At 47.5% G+C, this 18433-nt stretch overlaps 1 protein-coding gene across 2 annotated transcripts in view; it reads left to right on the forward strand.

Moving 5' to 3' along the window:
• The first annotated feature begins 2581 nt into the window (after positions 1–2581).
• The window catches only part of SEPHS1 (selenophosphate synthetase 1), a 32519-nt gene continuing 16667 nt past the window's right edge, over positions 2582–18433 (forward strand). The window contains exons 1-5 of one of the 2 annotated variants that reach the window (XM_064368429.1): positions 2582–2875; positions 6048–6317; positions 12582–12685; positions 15118–15225; positions 17153–17307. In XM_064368429.1, the coding sequence (XP_064224499.1) occupies positions 6125–6317; positions 12582–12685; positions 15118–15225; positions 17153–17307 (560 nt within the window). In that variant the 5' untranslated portion in view covers positions 2582–2875; positions 6048–6124. Of the gene's footprint in view, positions 2876–3885; positions 6318–12581; positions 12686–15117; positions 15226–17152; positions 17308–18433 lie in introns of those variants that run through there. The other variant, XM_064368428.1, reaches the window with a different exon arrangement.

Here is an 18433-nt window from a genome sequence, read left to right on the forward strand (position 1 = left end):
CCAAATAAGGCCACATTCACAGATGTAGGGGGCAGTCAGAATTTCAACACACCTTTTTGGAGGGACAATTCAACCCATTGTAACTGCTAGCTGTAATCTTTCAAGTGAGGCTGGTAAATTAGTTGTTTTGTTTTGCTCTGTTTTGTGTGAGACAGGGTCTTGCTATGTCACTCAGGCTAGAGTGTAGTGGCGTGATCACAGCTCAACGTAGCCTTGAACTCCTGGGCGCAAATGATCTACCTCAGCCTCTGAGGTAGCTAGGATTATAGGCATGCACCATCACACCTGGCTAATTTTTAAATTTTTTGTAGAGACTCGGTCTCATGATGTTGCCCAAGCTGGTGTCAACCTCCTGACTTCAAGCGATCCTCCTGCCTTGGCCTCCCAAAGCCCTGGGGCTCCAGGCATGAGCTACCCTCCCCAGTAGTAAATTGGTATTTCTAATAAGCCCCGGCCAGGCAATGCAACTTAGGAGAACCATCTCTCAGACGGAGCCAGCAGAACCTGAGGATCCAGCAGGGATGGCTCCCTAGAATGGGATTCTGGTGAGTCCGGGAGTGGGGAGCAGCGGAGGACTAGCTAAAAGCAGTACCCTAGGAAGAAGCTCTCATCACCAGCAAAGAAAAGGAGGCACGAGTCTGCCAGATGATCTGGGCCAAGGCTGTAGTGTAGTCCTGGAGGAAGCAAGACATCTGTGGCTTACAGCCTGTGCTGCAGAGAACTGCTTCCCAGCGAGCTCCTGGTGGGGGGAGGCGGGAAGGAAGAGCTGGTTCTGAGGCTGCTGGCCTCCCACAGATGCACCGGGGATCAGCCTCTGTCCCGCCCAGCCACTTGATTTCCAAGTTCTGCAGAGCTCTGTCCAAGGTCTCTTTCACTTTTTTCCTGAGCTCTCCCTCCGGGGTTAATCTCACCTCTTCCGGAGGCTTTGAGCACCATTTACATGCTGATATTACCCAGATTTGCATCTCTGAACCCCACCCCCACCCCCAACTCCGGATCTGTTTCCCAATTACCTTCTGAGTGGGAATATCCCGCTGACCTGACATTGGCAACTCTGAGTCCTACCCCCACACCATCCGGCAGACCTGAGATGTAACCTTTCCAAAGCTGAACTCACCCCGAAATTTTTTGCTTTCCAACAGTTCCTAGATCAATTAGTAGCATGGCTCCCCATTCGGTCCCCACACCAAACTGGAAACCTGAGGGTCATTTTATCGTTTTTCCTCTCCATCCTACGCGCTAAATCACATCAAATCCCTTCCCTGGGCTGCATTCCCCTTGCTTTCCGTTCAAGTACATCTCCAGACTTGACTAGTACAATACCCTCTTAATGAGAACCGTGACCCTGTCTTCCCCTCTGGGAGAAGCCATCCTCCAGTGGTGGGCGCCTGTAATATCAGCTACTGGGGAGGCTGAGGCAGGAGAATCGCTTGAACCCAGGAGGCAGAGGTTGCAGTGAGCCTAGATCGTGCCACTGCACTCCAGCCTGGGCAACAGAGCGAGACTCCGTCCCAAAAATAAATAAAATAAAATAAAAAATAAAAGAATGCAGTCTAACATGTTCTTTGCTAACTTACTGTAGGATATAAAGAACACAAAGACAGGAGCAGCCTGTCTTCGAAGTGGCATGACTTCTGCATCCAGCCCAAGACTAAAACCCCGAGCAACTGGCAAGCGGAAATGTGAAGAATGAAAAGGGCATCTGGGTGGCGTGCCAACCTTCTGTGCCACGTAAAGCACGCTGAGGTGATCCAAAACGTTTCTGCCTCCAAATACATTTGGAAAACGCTGACCGACAACCCAGAAAAGTTTGATCGACATTCCTGCACACTGCTGTTATAGAGGGAAGCCCTAAAAGATAGCTGAAAGCATTTGCCTTATTTTCAAAAGCAATGCTTTAGAAACTCGAAAGCCCGGGAAAAAAAGTTATTTCAGGACGTGAAGCTCCCCGTCGATGTCAATTCGAACACATCCAGGATTGCGGCTGCCATGTTCGCTCGAACATGTGCAGGACAAACAATGCAACCAGCGGGGAACCGTAAGCCTTTTTCCTGAGACTTCCTACCACGCACATGAAGTGCTCAAGAAACTTTGCAGGACCTCTCCACATTTCACGAGGCTCCCGTGCACTCCGGAGCCGAGCTAAACAATAGAAAGGACAGAAGCTGGGAGTCCCCAAGCATCAAACATGCCGTTTGTGTTTTCAAAAAAACTCTCCCTGGCGCGGAGGCGGCTTTTCCTAGGCTTTTAGCCTCCTCTGCAAATTTTTCCCATGGCCATTGTCTTCCAGGACGCTCCGCTGCGCGCTTGTGGAGCAGGTACAGCGCCCAGCAGAGCGCGGCGCGGTTGAGCCCGGCCAGGTGGCGGAAACGCTCCCGGCCCTAGCAGCCGGGCCCGGGAAAAAGGTGGCCCGGGCGCCAAGGGCGGCTGCCAGTGTAACTCGCAACTTTTGAAATCAATCCTTTTTTGCATCATGCAACGGATGCCACCGCTCCACGGGTTTGCAACCCCCCACCCCTCCCCCGAGACCAATCATTGCCGCGCTCGGCCCTGCACGGCGCCCCCGCCCCCTTCCAGGGCCGCACGCCGCCACCCAGCCGCCCGGGCCGCCTCTTAAAGGGAGGTGGCCGGCCTTAAAGGACCCCCGCGCGCCCAGCCGGCGGGAGCGCGGCGGCCCGGCTCCCGCAGGGCCGCGCCGAGCCAGGCGAGCCCCCGCGGCGTCCAGGAGCGGGTCCGGGCCCACGCCGTCGCCGCCGCCGCCGGGCGCGGCATTTTTATTCAGGCGACGCTTAAGGGAGCCCGGCCGCGCCCGGTGCATTGTGGGAGCGGCCCGCGGCCCGTTTTCGGGAGGAGGCGGAGGGCGCAAAGCGAGCCGGTAAGCGGCGGGCCCGGCGCGGGGGGGAGGCGCAGGCTTAAAGGGGAATCCGGGTCCGCAGGCCCGCGGCGGCCGTTGCAAATCCCCCTCCGGGCCGCCCGGGACCGCCGGGGAGCCGCGCGCCGCCGGCCCCGCCAGCCCTGCCTGGAGAGGGACAGAGCCCGGCTTGGTGGGGCCGCTTTAAAAAAGAAGCGCCGCCCGCGCCGCCGCCGCAGCCGCCGCGCGGGGCCGGGGAAGGAGGGAGGGAGGGCGGGGAGGAGCGGAGGGGAGGGCGGCGGCGGCCACGCAGGGGTTAATTTTTTCGCCCGCCGACATTTTTGCGCGGCGGCGGCGGCGGCCCGTGCGCGAGGCGGGAGCAGCCGGCCTGGGGTCCTGCGGCGCCTCCGGGGCCTCCCCGCTTCCCCCTCCCTCCGCGCGGGCCCTGTCGACCCGGGGCGGCTGGGTCCCGGGCACCGGGCGCCTGGACAGGGCGCGCGTGCTGCCGGCCGCCTCCAGCTGGCCCGAGCGGGGATGGCCCGGCCGGGGCCCCGCGCTGCCGCCTCCGCGCCGCCGTCCGCCCGCGGCCCGGGCCTGCTCGGCCTTCCGAGGCGACGGCGGCAGCGAGGGCCTGAGCCTGAGCCCGAAAGCCTCCTCGGGCTCCCTGCTCCCCGCCCCGGCCGCCTCCGACGCGGGCGTCCTGGAGAGCGCGCCCCATTGTGCGGGCCCGGCGGGGAGGTAGGTCCGGGGCTGGCGGGGCAGCGCTCCGGGCCCACCCCGCTGACCGGCTCCCCGGCTCCGCACACTCGTTGGAAGAAAAAAAAAACGCCATGGAAACGTCCCCGGGAAGGAAAGGGTTAAACATTGCTTTAAATATTCATGCCATTGTTTTAAAGGCGTAAACATGTGGCTGCGGGGTCGCCGGGCACCGTCCCTTATTAATGCAGATGGATCCCCCTGGTTCCTTAATCACTGCACATTTCCCCCAGCACCCCTCCCCCTTCCCATGCCCTCCAAAAATGTAAGATCTAATACTGTTTTCATTAAGATGTGAGTCTGAATTGTGTCCTTGGTTCCATTTGGAATTTTAAAACTCCTGAGCGCCTTCCTGATTTAAGGTGTTTTAAACTTTTTTCACCCTTTAAAACTCTGAGAAGATAGCATTTTCAAAGGAAGTGAGCTCCCCACAATTCTCCTGCCCACCTTTTTGGGAGTGGGGAGAGGAATAGAGATTGGAGGTAGGAAAATAACTGGATGCCTCGTGAGTTGGATTTTTTTCTTTTTTTTTTTTTTTTACCTGGTAGAGGTGAGGCCGTGTTAAATTCGAGGCGTTTTGTGAGGAAAGGACTTTGTTGTTTTTGTTGAAACGGCTTCCAAGTCAAAGTGGTATTCAAACTTTCCCCTAAGATGGCTTCAGAATTCCTGTCTCTGTCACTTGCCTGCAGTGCCTGCTCTTTTTGGGCAGGGAGGCTTCTTGGTATCGTGTTTGAAGGCTAACTCCTGTTCAGTAGTTTCCCACCGAAATCATTGCTCATCTCAAACCGTGTTTTTGTGAAGAGGGTTTGGATTACTGCCCAAACTCGGGCTTCGTGAGATTTATATGAGCGATGTGCGTCTCCAGGGATGGAAAACTCTATAAATGGGAATTATGTTCATCATAAATTTTATAGGGGAAACTGACCCTAAAACTTGGGGTGTCTGTAATTCTAGGCCCAATAAGGTATCAGTCTGGAGGTTTGTAAACCCTAGAAACACGTGTTGGTTCTTGCTTTAGCCCCGAAGGCTAAATCACGTAGGAATGCCTGTTCCAGAAGCTTAACGGTGGTAGGGCGGTAAATGCTGGTGACTTAGTATGGTTTAATTTGTTGTTTGGGTTCTGCAATGAAATGACAATAAGGAGTAATATTTTTTGTCAGTGATGTGTGTACCAGTCTGTTGTTGGGCTAGATGTTTGCTTTCTAGGAAATAGCACTGCATGAAAACATCAGAGAGCTTTCCAGTATTCTGGAGAACACAGACCTTGCCCTGTTAAGCAGCCATTGCAGTTTTTAAGTTGTGCCCTTTAGAGAGGACTCCTGTTAGTTTTGGATTTCCTTGTATATTCTTTGTTTTTTGTTGTTGTGTTTTTTTGTTTGTTTGTTTTTGTTTTGTTTTGTTTTGTTTTTGAGAGGGAGTCTTGCTCTGTTGCCCAGGCTGTAGTGCAGTGGCACAATCTCGGTTCACTGCAACCTTCTCCCAGGTTCAAGTGATTCTCCTGCCCCAGCCTCCTGAGTAGCTGGGATTACAGGCACACGCTACCACGCCCGGCTATTTTTGTATTTTTAGTACAGAAGAGGTTTCGCTATGTTGACCAGAGGTCTGGAACTCCTGACCTCAGGTGATTTACCTGCTTCCGCCTCCCAAAGTGCTGGGATTATAGGCATGAGCCGCCACGCTCAGCCTTGGGGGTGTATATTCTTTGGGCTCAGAGGGAAAACTTTGTTTTTCTAAGATTAGGATTTAGCATTGTGAAAAATTTTGTCCAGCACATTTACATTAATGTCCTTTTTTTTTTTTTTTTTTTTTTTTTTGAGAAGGAGTCTTACTGTTGCCCAGGCTGGAGTGCAATGGAATCTCAGCTCACTGCAACCTCCACCTCTCGGGTTCAAGCAATTCTCCCTGCCTCAGCCTCCCAAGTAGCTGGGATTACAGGCACCTGCCACCAAGCCCAGCTAATTTTTTGTATTTTTAGTAGAGACAGGGTTTTGCCATGTTGGCCAGTCTGATCTGGAACTTCTGATCCCAGAAGATTTTCCAGAAAAGTCACCTTAGTGAGGACAGCTGGTTTCTAAACCACAGTGCTTCCAGGTTGACACAGGAAGTGCCCAGTGGTGCTGTTCTAATGCTGAGTCCTAGAAGAACCTTTGGGACTTGGCTGTTCAAAGTGGCATGATGTCATGTGAACCTGCAGGCTGGCCCTCTTACCGCAGTGAAAACCACAGGCCAGATGTCAGATCTTCCATAGATGTCTGTGCTGGCATAGTTCCTTGATGAAAAGATCTATTTTATCATATGCACTACTGTGATAAATGTCAGTGGTCTTGGTGATTTCAGCCCTTGTCACATTTATTTTTCCCTGTCATGTATTCACTTGATTTACTGTCACATTCCCCTGGGAATTCATTTCATGGTATCTCTGTGTTTTGGTGATACCCAGGTGGATCCGTAAAGAACCCAGCCAACCCGCAGAGGGAGGGCAGGGGCTGAGCTGTTAGGAGAGCGGGCCCCAGAACCATGTCTACGCGAGAGTCCTTTAACCCGGAAAGTTACGAATTGGACAAGAGCTTCCGGCTAACCAGATTCACTGAACTGAAGGGCACAGGCTGCAAAGTGCCCCAAGATGTCCTGCAGAAATTGCTGGAGTCTTTACAGGAGAACCACTTCCAAGAAGATGAGCAGTTTCTGGGAGCCGTTATGCCAAGGCTTGGTAGGTAACCCAGTGTTTCTTTGATGGTCTGCGATCCAGTCAGTGAGTCAAAAACCAGATTTCTCGCCTCTCATGTTGCCTATTCATTTTTTTATTACAAATTTTTTTACTTTTATAGATTTGGGGAGTGCACGTGCAGTTTTGTTATATGAATCTATTACGTAATGGTGAAGACTGGGTTTTCAGTATAGCCATCACCCAAATGCTGTACATTGTACCCCCCTTTTATTTTAATTTTTGTGAGAAAGATTAGAAGAGCAATCAATGGTAACTATGTTATGTTCTTGTATCTTACATGGCAGAAGTACTTGAAAGGCATCAAGAGGGGTACTCTGACAGTTTTTAAATTATGGAGTATGCGATTGAGATCGTTACATTACAGTAAAAACACTGTTTAAATTAAGTTGAATTTTCTGTTAGCTGAAGATTAAACAGAAATCCTTTATGCCCTTTTCCTAAAAGGATTCCTAAAATGCTTGCATGCCCTTCATGGCCCCAGGAAAGGTGGTTCCAGCCTTAGGGTTCCTGTGCGGTATTCGGATGGCAGTGACTGTGTCAGCAGGGCATTGGGGTTCTCTGCAGGGTGCATCGGGTGAAAAGCGTGTTTTTCCGGGAGGAGGTGGGACTGGAGGGATCTGTTCATGACCCCAGGATGTCGTCTGGAACCGAGGGCAGTGTTTCTGTCTCTACTAAATTCCTAACCGCATGAGTGATTTCACTTTTCCCAAATACAGAGCTTAGAAACAAATTCTAGGCTCATGGCATGTTGTTTATTCATGTTTCTTATGCAGTTTTTTAAGTACACGGTGCAAGACTATGATCAGTTTTCCTTGCGTTTGATGCATAGTTTTGGAGGTTTGGATGTTCTGTAATTACTGTGTGACTTGATCAGCTTTCTTTTTTTTGAAAAGGAGTCTCGCTTTGTTACTCAGGCTGGAGTGCAGTGGTGCAATCTCGGCTCACTGCAGCCTCCACCTCCCGGGTTCAAGTGATTCTCCCGCCTCAACCTCCTCCTGAGTAGCTGGGATTAACAGGCACATGCCACCATGCCCGGTTAATTTTTGTGTTTTTAGTAGGGACAGGGTTTCACCGTGGTGTCCAGGCTGGTCTCAAACTACTTGACCTCAGGTGATCCCCTCACATTGGCCTCCCAAAGTGCTAGGATTACAGGCATGAGCTGCCACACCCAGTCAAGATTTTCATTTCATTTCCTTTTGCCCATTATTTTGTAAAGTTCATTGATTATGAGCTTGGGGTCTCCTTTCCTCCCAGATAGAGAAAGCAGATAAAAGCATAGTTGCTTTGTTTGGAAGGGAAGAAATATTACATCGCAGTCTCTGGTGGCCTACAGGACTTTGAGGAGCTCGGTTTGAAAGCAGTTCCTGCTGTCCAGCTGATGGCCAAGCTGTGGAGAAATGAGTGAGCTGGATTTGATGTTGGCTTGTCAAGAAATGAGAATATACTGAGGAGGCTGTTAGATAACTGTCAAGAAAAAAAAAGCTGTTAATACTAATGCTCAAAAACCAATGAAATTAAAACCTTACAGGATAAAGTAAGAATTACTATTTATAACTTCCTCTGGCACAGTCACTCATATTACGTTGTGAATGTCAACCCAACTCTCCTGAGCCTCAGCTTCCTAATCTATAAAATGGATAATAATAATTAGTGTATGGGGCTGGGCACTGTGGCTTACGCCTGTAATCTCAGCACTTTGGAAGGCTGAGGCGGGTGGATCACTTGAGGTCAGGAGTTCAAGACCAGCTTAGGCAACATGGTGAAACCCTGTCTCTATTAAAAATACAAAAATTAGCTAGGATTGCTGGCGTGTGCCTGTAGTTCTAGCTACTTGGGAGGGTGAGATGGGAGGACCCCTTGAGCCCCAGAGGCTGAGGCTGCCATAAGCCAAACTCACACCACTGTACTGCAGCCTAGGTGGCAGAGTGAGACCCTGTCTCAAAAAAAAAAAAAAAATTACTGTTTTGCATTGTTGTACCAAAAATGTTCTGGGTAGGTGAGCCATGTAGATCTGTACTTACATACATAATACATGTATGTGTATACACACTGTACACACATATATATGGTATATATTTATGTTTTTAACTTTTATTTTTTTCTTGAGATAGAGTCTCACTCCATCACCTAGGCTCGAGTACAGTGGTGCAGTCTTGGCTTACTGGAACCTGTGCCTCCCAGGTTCAAATGATTCTCTTGCCTCGGCTTCCTTCCAGTAGCTGGAATTACAGGCGTGCGCCACCACGCCCAGCTAATTTTTTTTGTATTTTTTAATAGAGATGGGGTTTCACCATGTTGGTCAGGCTGGTCTGGAACTCCTGACCCTAAGTAGTCCACCCACCTCAGCCTTCCAAAGTGCTGGGATTACAGGCGTGCGGCGCCCCTCCTGTTTATGTTTTTAACTTTTTTCTAATTGTCATATTTTCTGACTTCAAAGATGGTGTTGATTGAACAGTTAACGGAAACAGCTTTTAAATGTACACATGATTACTAAATGTATCCCACCTAAAGAAATGTGTCTTAGAACCTGAGACATCTGTTGCCTCATACTTAAGGGCTATCTGGTAATGATTGCTTCTGGGGGTGGTGGGGGTAGGATGACTTGGGTGGTTTTTCTGATGGAGGATGTCAGTGCTGCTGGAAAGCTTACAGCAAGATTGCCCATTGCCTCCTGCTCATTAAACATAAACTGCTCTGTCTAGTGTTTAATGCTCCCCCAACCCTGTAGCATTTTCCTCTATTCCCAGTTACTTTCCCTCTGTACAGTCCCTATCTCTTTCCATTTGAAACCCAAGTTTTTCAAGGCCTGCAGGCCATCTAAGGCTCTCCCCTTCTCTCTTCCTTCCTTGAAATGTGGTTGGCGATTTCTAAACCAATCACTAGTCCCGGCGTGGTGGTACATGTCTATAATCCCAGCACTTTGGGAGGCTGAGGCAGGCGGATCACCTGAGGTTGGGAGTTCGAGACCAGCCTGACCAACATGTTGAAACCCTGTCTCTACTAAAAATACAAAATTAGCTGGGAGTGGTGGCTCATGCCTGTAATCCCAGCTACTCGGGAGGCTGAGGCAGGAGAATCACTTGGAGGCAGGAGAATCGCTTCAACCCAGGAGGCAGAGGTTGCAGTGAGCCAAGACTCGCCATTTCCAGCCTGGGCAACAAGAGCAAAACTCCATCTCAAAAATAAATAAATAAACAAAAATAAACCAATCACTATACACTGGTGCTGTCCAAAAATACAGTGCAAACCATGTGTGCAATTTTAAATTTCATAGTAGTCACATTTTTTAAAACCTGATAACAAGAATCTATGTAATTTAACACAATATATAAAAATCTTTTCAATATGTATATATAAGACATTGTTATTATTTTTTTATTTTTATTTTTGAGACGGAGTCTCGCTCTGTCACCCAGGTTGGAGTCTAGTGGCGTGATCTCAGCTCACTGCAACCTCCGCCTCCTGGGTTCAAGCGATTCTCCTGCCTCAGCCTCCTGGAGTGGTCCAGCTGGTGTCAAACTCTTGACCTCGTGATTCTCCTGCCTTGCCTCCCAAAATGCTGGGATTACAGGCGTGAGCCACCGTGCCTGGCCATATAAGACATTATTAATAAGATGTTGGGTTTTGGTACCGGGTGTTTAAAATCAGGTATCTGTTTTATACTTAGAGCACTTCTTCATTTGCAATAACCACATGTCTGATGCGCAGACACCCACTGTAGCTAGTATACACCATATTGGACAGCACCAGACGCTATTCTAGTAGACCATGGCGGCACAAGTGTGAAAGAGAAACTGCTGCTTTTCAGCCTTGGGGCATGCTCAGGAGTCACCAGTTACTCTGATCAAAGGACTTGCTGAGTTTAGAAATAAAGCGCTTTACAAATCAAATATGTTTAATTCAAATTTAAGATTATTCAGATTAAGAACATTTAAAGCTAACAGTTCAGCAACGAATTTAGTGTCTCTTTCAGTAGTCCTGTAGTTTAAATGGAAGAATAACCAGTTGTTGGAATTACCTATTTAGAGAAAATCCATTGAGTTAAAAAGTGGTATTTCTATGTAGGTGCTAAAGAGTGTTGTGAGCTGAATTTGAGAGGTTCTGCCCATAGGCTGTTTGCATGAATTACCACACACATTCTCCTCTGAAGAATGAAAACTGACCCAGTGCCTGAAATTGTTGAAACTTACTATTCTGAGCTTAAATTCTCCATTCCCTAGCAGGGTCTTCCAGCAAGAGGTTCTGCCTCATCATCTAGTGTAATAGTAAATCAGCCTGTCTTCACAACCTACGGCTTTTTATTCAGCGTGGTTTCATTTTTGCATCAGGAAAGATGTGCTGCCTCCATGACCCCCCTCTGTGAGGTCTGCTGCTGTCGTGAGACTGAGTGAGACAGTTTCACATAGGCAAAATATTAAAGGTGGTTTTACTGCGATTCAGATACGATTTATTCTTGCTTGAAATTCTGAATTTATAGGGTAGATTCAAGAACTTAATTTGCTTTTTTTTTGTCCTAATACTTCTTTTTTTTTTGGAGACAGTCTTGCTGTGTTGCCCAGGCCCAAGCGCAGTGACAAACTCTGCCTCCTGGGTTCACGCAGTTCTCTGCCTAAGCCTCCTGAGTAGCTGGGATTACAGACACGCACCACCACACTCAGCTTTTTTTTTTTTTTTTTTTTGAGACGGAGTCTTGCTCTGTCGCCAGGCTGGAGTGCAGTGGCGCAATCTCCGCTCACTGCAACCTCCACCTCCTGGGTTCAAGCGATTCTTCTGCCTCAGCCTCCTGAGTAGCTGAGACCACAAGCACGTGCCACCACGCCCGGCTAATTTTTTTGTATTTTTAGTAGAGACGGGGTTTCATCATGTTGGCCAGGATGGTCTCGATATCTTGACCTTGTGATCCGCCTGCCTCGGCCTCCCAAAGTTCTGGGATTACCGGCGTGAGCCACCACACCCAACTAATTTTTGTATTTTTAATAGAGATGGGGTTTCACCATCTTGGCCAGACTGGTCTTGAACTTCTGACCTCGTGATCCACCCACCTTGGCCTCCCAAAGTGCTGGGATTACAGGAGTGAGCTACTATGCCCGGCAGTCCTGACTTTTTCCCTGCTTTTGGCTGTCGGACTGCAAAATAGATACAACAGCCCCCTCCGAATCAGAGGAATCCTTATCAGTGGATTCAACCAACCACACACTGAAAATATTCAGGGAAAAAAATGGATGATTGTGCCTGAATATGTACAGACTTTATTTTTTGTCTTGTCATTATTCCCTGAACAGTAAAGTATGATGAATATTTACATTGTGTTACATCATATTAAGTATCATAGGTGATCTAGAGATGATTTAAGGTATGGGAGAAGATGTGCATAAGTTATATGCAAATATTGGGCCATTTCAAATCAGGGATTTGAGCATCCATGGATTTTGGTGTCTGTGGTAGTCTGGAACCAGTCCACCACAGATACCTAGGAGCAGCTGTCTTCGTAAGAGGACAGAAGAGTGTCCTTCTGAGGGATTTGAGCTGCACTCTATGTTCAGCTTTCTTGGTGGGAATGCTAGTCTGAGTTTGTAAAATGCCTGCATTACAGGTAATTTTTAAAAGAGTGCAGCCTGCAGTCGCTAGTCTTGACTACTCTGGCATAGATGCCAGAGTGTTTATATACATGCTTGATTGGAAATTTTGGTTGAATTGCCCATTGGTATTTTACCTTTTCATCTGCGTGTGTGTCATTTTGACTTTTGACTAAAACGTAAATGTAGTAATGACATTTTTCATTGTAAAAATATTCTACAGATTTTCTGATGGAACAACAGGATGTCTAAATATGTACTCAAAGTAACTATAGTTAAGATAACCCAAGTTCCATTTATACTATTCTCATCTTCAAAGAAATTGCATATGGTACCAGTCACATGCTGTGGTAACACAGTAAATAATATAATAAAAATAATACAGGGAAAAAGAAGATTTTTATTCAAGGCATCATTAAGGTTTTTTAAATTATGCCATATTGGAGTTTAGTCTTGATGAGTAACATTTTCATTGGTATTTTCCATCTTAAGCTGGGTATGTTTCACGTTTATTTCAGTTACGCTTCTTGATAGGAAACACATGGCTTCATTGGCAGCCCACAGTTTCCATAAGTATCTTATGAGCTCTTCCTGTTCAGAGCACTGGTGGTATAAAATGAAATGGCTTTCCTGTTTTATTTCTGGATGCTAATGACTTCCATCTCCACAGGCATTGGAATGGATACTTGTGTCATTCCTTTGAGGCATGGTGGGCTTTCCTTGGTTCAAACCACAGATTACATTTACCCGATCGTAGACGACCCTTACATGATGGTAAGTGTGAGCTGATGTGGTTTTTGTGACGGGAAGGGCTTGTTCGTTTGGTTTGGATTGTGGCTGGGGTTTTGTTTCTGTTACATCTGTACTGCCCGCTCTGCCCAGCCTCCTGAAGTCGGGCCTGTCCCCTGCCCACACTTGGCACTGTGCATTAAGCAATTAGGGAGGAAGGCCCTCGGCCGCTGTTGCACCTGAGTTCATGCTGTGAGTAAGAACACTTCTTGTTTAGTACAGTGCCAGTGGAATAACGTTTTCGTCATTTTCTTCTTTCTTGCACCTTTCTTTTGAAGAAGGAATACAGGTTTCCAATAATCGGTTATTTATTTGTCACTGGTACCTGAGGGGGTCGGTACCTGAGAGTGAACACCCCCTCAGGTACCAGTGACAAATAAATAACCGATTATTGAAAACCTGTACTCTTTTTCACGTTGGTAACCTTCATCACCCCTGTGTTTTAGGCTGGAGATGTTACTCTCCTCTGTAATTGGACTGATCCAAAATGTTTCCTTCAAGAAATCAAGGAGCTATTATCTCATCACAATTAGACGTCTCAAACATTAATCCTGATACCTGGTTAATTCACCCCATCCAGCCACCCGAGCACCCACCACTGTGTGATGTGCCGCTGTGCGTAGTAGGTTTCTGACCACTGAGTTCAAGTTCCTAGCTATTGATTGTGCACTGCTGAAGTGTGTTCCCCAATTGTTCACTGAGTGGTTGCAGCCAGCTACTCTTTGAGCCACCCAACCTTTAACCCCATTTCCCTACCACCCAGGAGGAGCCAGTGGAGAGATTGGGAATATCCGGTTTGCTATAAAATGCCAGGTGTTCTTCCTGTGTGGCAAGGACAGTGGGATCAGTCTGCACTGTAGGGAATTTATCATGAGGCAGCCACATGGGGGGTGTTCCTCCTCAGGTACCAGTGACAAATGCACAGATTATTGGAAACCTCTGTTCCTTCTGCACATCTATCTGTTCTCTCCTCTGGAGGAATACTCTTGAGACTGGGCTGGTATGCCACAGCCCAGGTCCCACTCCACCAGGTGGCAGGGATGGCTAAAACCAGAGTCCATCGTCTTCCAGCATTTCCTAAAATGAGAGCACCCAGAACAGAAGAGGCACTAAATCGCTGCCCCCCTAACTAGCGATTGGCTTGTCCAAGTTGCAGACCATCTGTTGGCCTTGTGGACTGACTTGGTGCTATGGAAGTGCGGCCACAGATGGTTGTTGAGCTGCATTGCCGACCTCCAGGAATGTGTAAGAAAGCATAAAGCAAGCAATTAAACAGCCGCTGGAAATGGTAACACTTGAGAGTTTGATTATCCTTATATCAGAAGAAAAACTTATATTTTTTGTTTACTATATATAAATCAATAACAGTTTAGATAAGGGCAACTTAACTTTTAAAAGTCTCCAGTGGCAATAAAAAAACTTCATTACCACATTTCTGTTTAATTGTATTTTAAAGTTCCCAAGAAAATGATATCATTTACTGGGAAATGCTTCTCTTTTTGTTTAGAAAACAATATGACTTCAGCCTTGAACATTTTTTTGTTTGCTTCTTTTTTTTTTATTCGCTCCCCTAAATAAGATAATTTTTCTGTTTATCTGATACAACCTTGAAAAGAAGCTACAAAATTTTTTTGTTTTGTTCTGTCGCCCAGGCTGGAATGCAGTGGTGCGATCTCAGCTCACTGCATCCTCCACCTCCCAGGTTCAAGTGAGTCTCATGTCTCAGCCTCCAAAGTAGCTGCGACTACAGGTGTGCGCCACCGTGCTGAGCTAATTTTTGTATTTTTAGTAGAAACAGGGTTTTGCCATGTTTGCCAGGCTGGTCTCGAACTACTGGCCTCAAGTGATCTTCCTGCCTCAACCTCCCAAAGTATTAGGATTATAGGCGTGAGCTATCACGCCCAGACTAAGCTACAAACATTTCTTAATCCAAGTGTGTAAAAAGGATCTCCTCTGTAATCACTAAATCCAACCATTTTGAGCTGTTTGGGATACGTGGCTGTTTCCAGCTTTTCTTTAGGAGAGTTGTTTGCAGGCTTTTTCACTCCATAGCTCTCCCACAGACTGTCAGTTCTAACCTTACTTCTCCACCTCATTCCATGTACCTCCATCCCTTCGCTTATCTAAATAAATTGCAGACTTCTAAAATTTAGAATGGGAAGAACTTGTACCTTCTTTGTTCTGCACAAGAAAGAGGTAGTAACAGTAATGTCTGAGAAAAAACGAGTGGCCTGGTGACTCTGTGATGCAGGAAAGGTCACCAGTCTGCAAGTCACAGAAACTGAGGACCCCATCCAGTAGCTCCCACTCCTGGGAAGTCCCCAGTTTCTCTGAGGAGTCCACTCCATGGCTCACTCTCAGTTTCTGCAGATGGAAAGTCCCCGGTTGTCCTTTCTCACGTTTCCCTCTCTTCCCAGGGCAGGATAGCATGTGCCAATGTCCTCAGTGACCTCTACGCAATGGGGGTCACAGAATGTGACAATATGCTGATGCTCCTTGGAGTCAGTAATAAAATGACCGACAGGGTAAGTAGGAGCCGCCGGCTGCTGCCTGGCTGTGATGTCCAAGTGGCATCTCTGGCCCTGGTTAGACTTCACTTCCCATCTGGAAAGTGGGGAGCCCAGGCCATATGGCTTCCTGTACTCCTTCTGGCCCTCCACTTTTGGACAGTTATCTGTAAATTAAAATGAGAGAGCCTGGCTTATTCATCTCTTCATTTCTGCCACCTGCTCTTTTTCTCTCTTCCCAGTAGACTGAAACTGAGTGTTTTTTTTTCTTTTCTTTTTTTTTTTTTTTTGAGATGAGAGTCTCACTCTGTCATCCAGGCTGGAGTGCAGTGGTGTAATCTCTGTGCACTGCAACCTCTGCCTCCCAGGTTTGAGCAGTTGTCCTACCTCAGCCTCCCAAGTAGCTGGGATTACAGGTGCGCACCACCACACCCACCTATTTTTTTAATTTTTAGTAGAGACAGGGTTTCACCATGTTGATCAGGCTGTTCTCAAACTCCTGACCCCAGGTGATCCACCCACCTACCTCAGTCTCCCAAAGTGCTGGGATTATGGGTGTAAGCTACCACACCTGGCCCAAGACATTTTTATGTGTCTTCTAAAATAAAGTTTTGGCCATAGTGATGGTACCTCAGTGTAAATCAGGCACAGCTTTACAGATCCGGGACACGTGGCACTTAGAGGGCGCCCACTATGCTGTGGCTGGGGATGTCGTGGATATAGTCGGTGACTGGACTAGGGGACCCACGTGTTCACACCTCTCTGTCATTGCCTGGCATTCTGTGCCCTTGCTGCCTGAACCTGTTCTTTGAACCAGAAATGAATTCCTACTTAGATAAACAGGTACTTGTTTTTGTCCCCAAAACCCCCCACATTTTGCCCTGCCTTAGATAAATTTAAGTTTCCATTAGGCCCTTTCCTGCCCTAAAACATGGCCTATGGCAGTCAGTGGTGCATGGTGGTCTTGGTGTGGACTCTGCCTGTGTGGGTTACTCATGGCCTGCAGCCAGTCCTTGGTAGGATGGACACCTACTCCAGGGCAGGGGACCTGTGCATAAGAAGCCAGCATTCCAGCAGTCATCAGACGTAGGGCTGGTCCAGTGCACTGAGTCACAGACAGTGTTGGTGTCTGGGCTTTGTTTACATTGTTGCCTGGAACATCTTCCAGCATTTGGATAAAATTATTACAATGGGAAATATTTTTTCACATTGCTTTTGGTTTTTTTGGGGGGTTTTTTTTTGAGACTGAGTTTTGCTCTTGTCATCCAGGCTAGAGGGCAGTGGTGCAATCTTGGCTCACCACAACCTCCACCTCCTGGGTTCAAGTGATTCTCCTGCTTCAGCCTCCTAAATAGCTGGTATTACAGGCATGCGCCATCACGCCTGGCTAATTTTGTATGTTTTTTTAGAGATGGGGATTTCACCATGTTGGCCAGGCTGGTCTCAAACTCCTGACTTCAAGTGAACCACCCTCTTCGGCCTCCCAAAGTGCTGGGATTACAGGTGTGAGCCACCATGCCTGGCTGTTTGTTTCTGAGACAGGATCTCCTTGTGTTGTCCAGGCTGGAGTGCAGTGGTGTGATGAGAGAGCTCACTGCAGCAGCCTCAGCCTCCAAAATAGCCGGGACCACAGGCTCATACCACTATGCCCAGCAGTTTTTTACATGTTTTATAGAGAAGGGGGTCTCACTGTGTTGCGCAGGCTGGTCTTAAACTCCTGGGCTCAAGCTATCTGCCCACCTCGGCCTCCCCAAGTGCTGGGATTACAGGCGTGAGTAACTGCGCCTGGCCCGTAGCTTTGGTTAACGCCCTGCCCTGTCGTAAACTTTCAGGACTTCCTTTGGGATTTTATGGGTTTTTTTTATAACTGTAAGTGTAAAAACCACCTTTTCTGGATTTTGAACCAAATTCTTTGACTTTTTATTTGTATCTTTTTCAACGCTAGGAAAGGGATAAAGTGATGCCTCTGATTATCCAAGGTTTTAAAGACGCAGCTGAGGAAGCAGGAACATCTGTAACGGGCGGCCAGACAGTACTAAACCCCTGGATTGTGCTGGGAGGAGTCGCTACCACTGTCTGCCAGCCCAATGAATTTATCATGTAAGTCGATTTTTGTTTCATGTCACCTGACCTGTTTCTCTCTCTCCTCTCTTTTCAAAAATAGATGTGTTACAGTTGGGTGCAGTGGCTCACGCCTGTAATCCCAACACTTTGGGAGGCCAAGGCAGGTAGATCATTTGAGGTCAGGAGTTTGAAACCAGCCTGGCCAACTTGGTGAAACCCCATCTCTACTAAAAATACAAAATTTAGCCAGGCGTAGTGGCACGCACCTGTAGTTGCAGCTACTCAGGAGGCTGAGGCAAGAGAATCGCTTGAACCTCGGGGTGGAGGTTGCAGTGAGCTGAGATCGTGCCACTGCACTCTAGCCTAGGTGACACAATGAGACTCCATCTCAAAAAAAAAAAAAAGATGTATTAAGATATAATTTGCATACTATATGATTCATCCATTTAACGCATAAGTGTCAGAGGTTAATTGTACAACCATTACCAGAGTTGACGATAGGATGTTTTCATCACTGCAGGAAGAAACCCCATCCTCGCTGGCTGTGACTCTGTACTCCCCTTCCTTATCCTGGATTCTTTCTCTTGGCATAGCATTAGCATATTTTTAAGGGTCATCTATTTTGTCGCACGTGTCAGTACTTTAATCCTGTTTTTAAGACATTTCAGGTTGTTGAATTGAAGTATATTTCACGTAACATATAGCGCAGCATTTTCAAGTACACAGCTTGTTGGTTTTTAGTATTCACAAGGTTGTGTGCCCATCATCACTATCCGATTCCAGAACAGTTTTGTCACCCCAAAAAGAAGCCCTGTAGCTCACTCCCAGTTCCCTCCTGCTCCATCCCCTGGCAACCAAGAATATACTTTTGTCTCTAGGGATTTGCCTATTCTGGACATTGTGTGTAAATGGAATCATGCAACATGACGTGCCGTGTCTGGCTTCATTCACGTAGCAGCGTGTTTCCGGGTTCATCCATGTTGTAGCATGAATCAGTATTGCATTCCTTTCCGTGGCTGCATAATCCATTGATTGGACGTACCATGCTCTAGCCGTTCCTCGGGTGGCGGACCTTTGGGTTGTTTCCACCTATTATGAATGACCTTTGGGTTGCTACCTGTTATGAATGATGCTATGAACACTCATGTGTAAGTTTTTCGTG

Source organism: Aotus nancymaae, unplaced genomic scaffold (assembly GCF_030222135.1).
Source record: "Aotus nancymaae isolate 86718 unplaced genomic scaffold, 86718_ANA_hifiasm-v0.15.2.pri h1tg000077l, whole genome shotgun sequence".
Taxonomy (NCBI): domain Eukaryota; kingdom Metazoa; phylum Chordata; class Mammalia; order Primates; family Aotidae; genus Aotus; species Aotus nancymaae.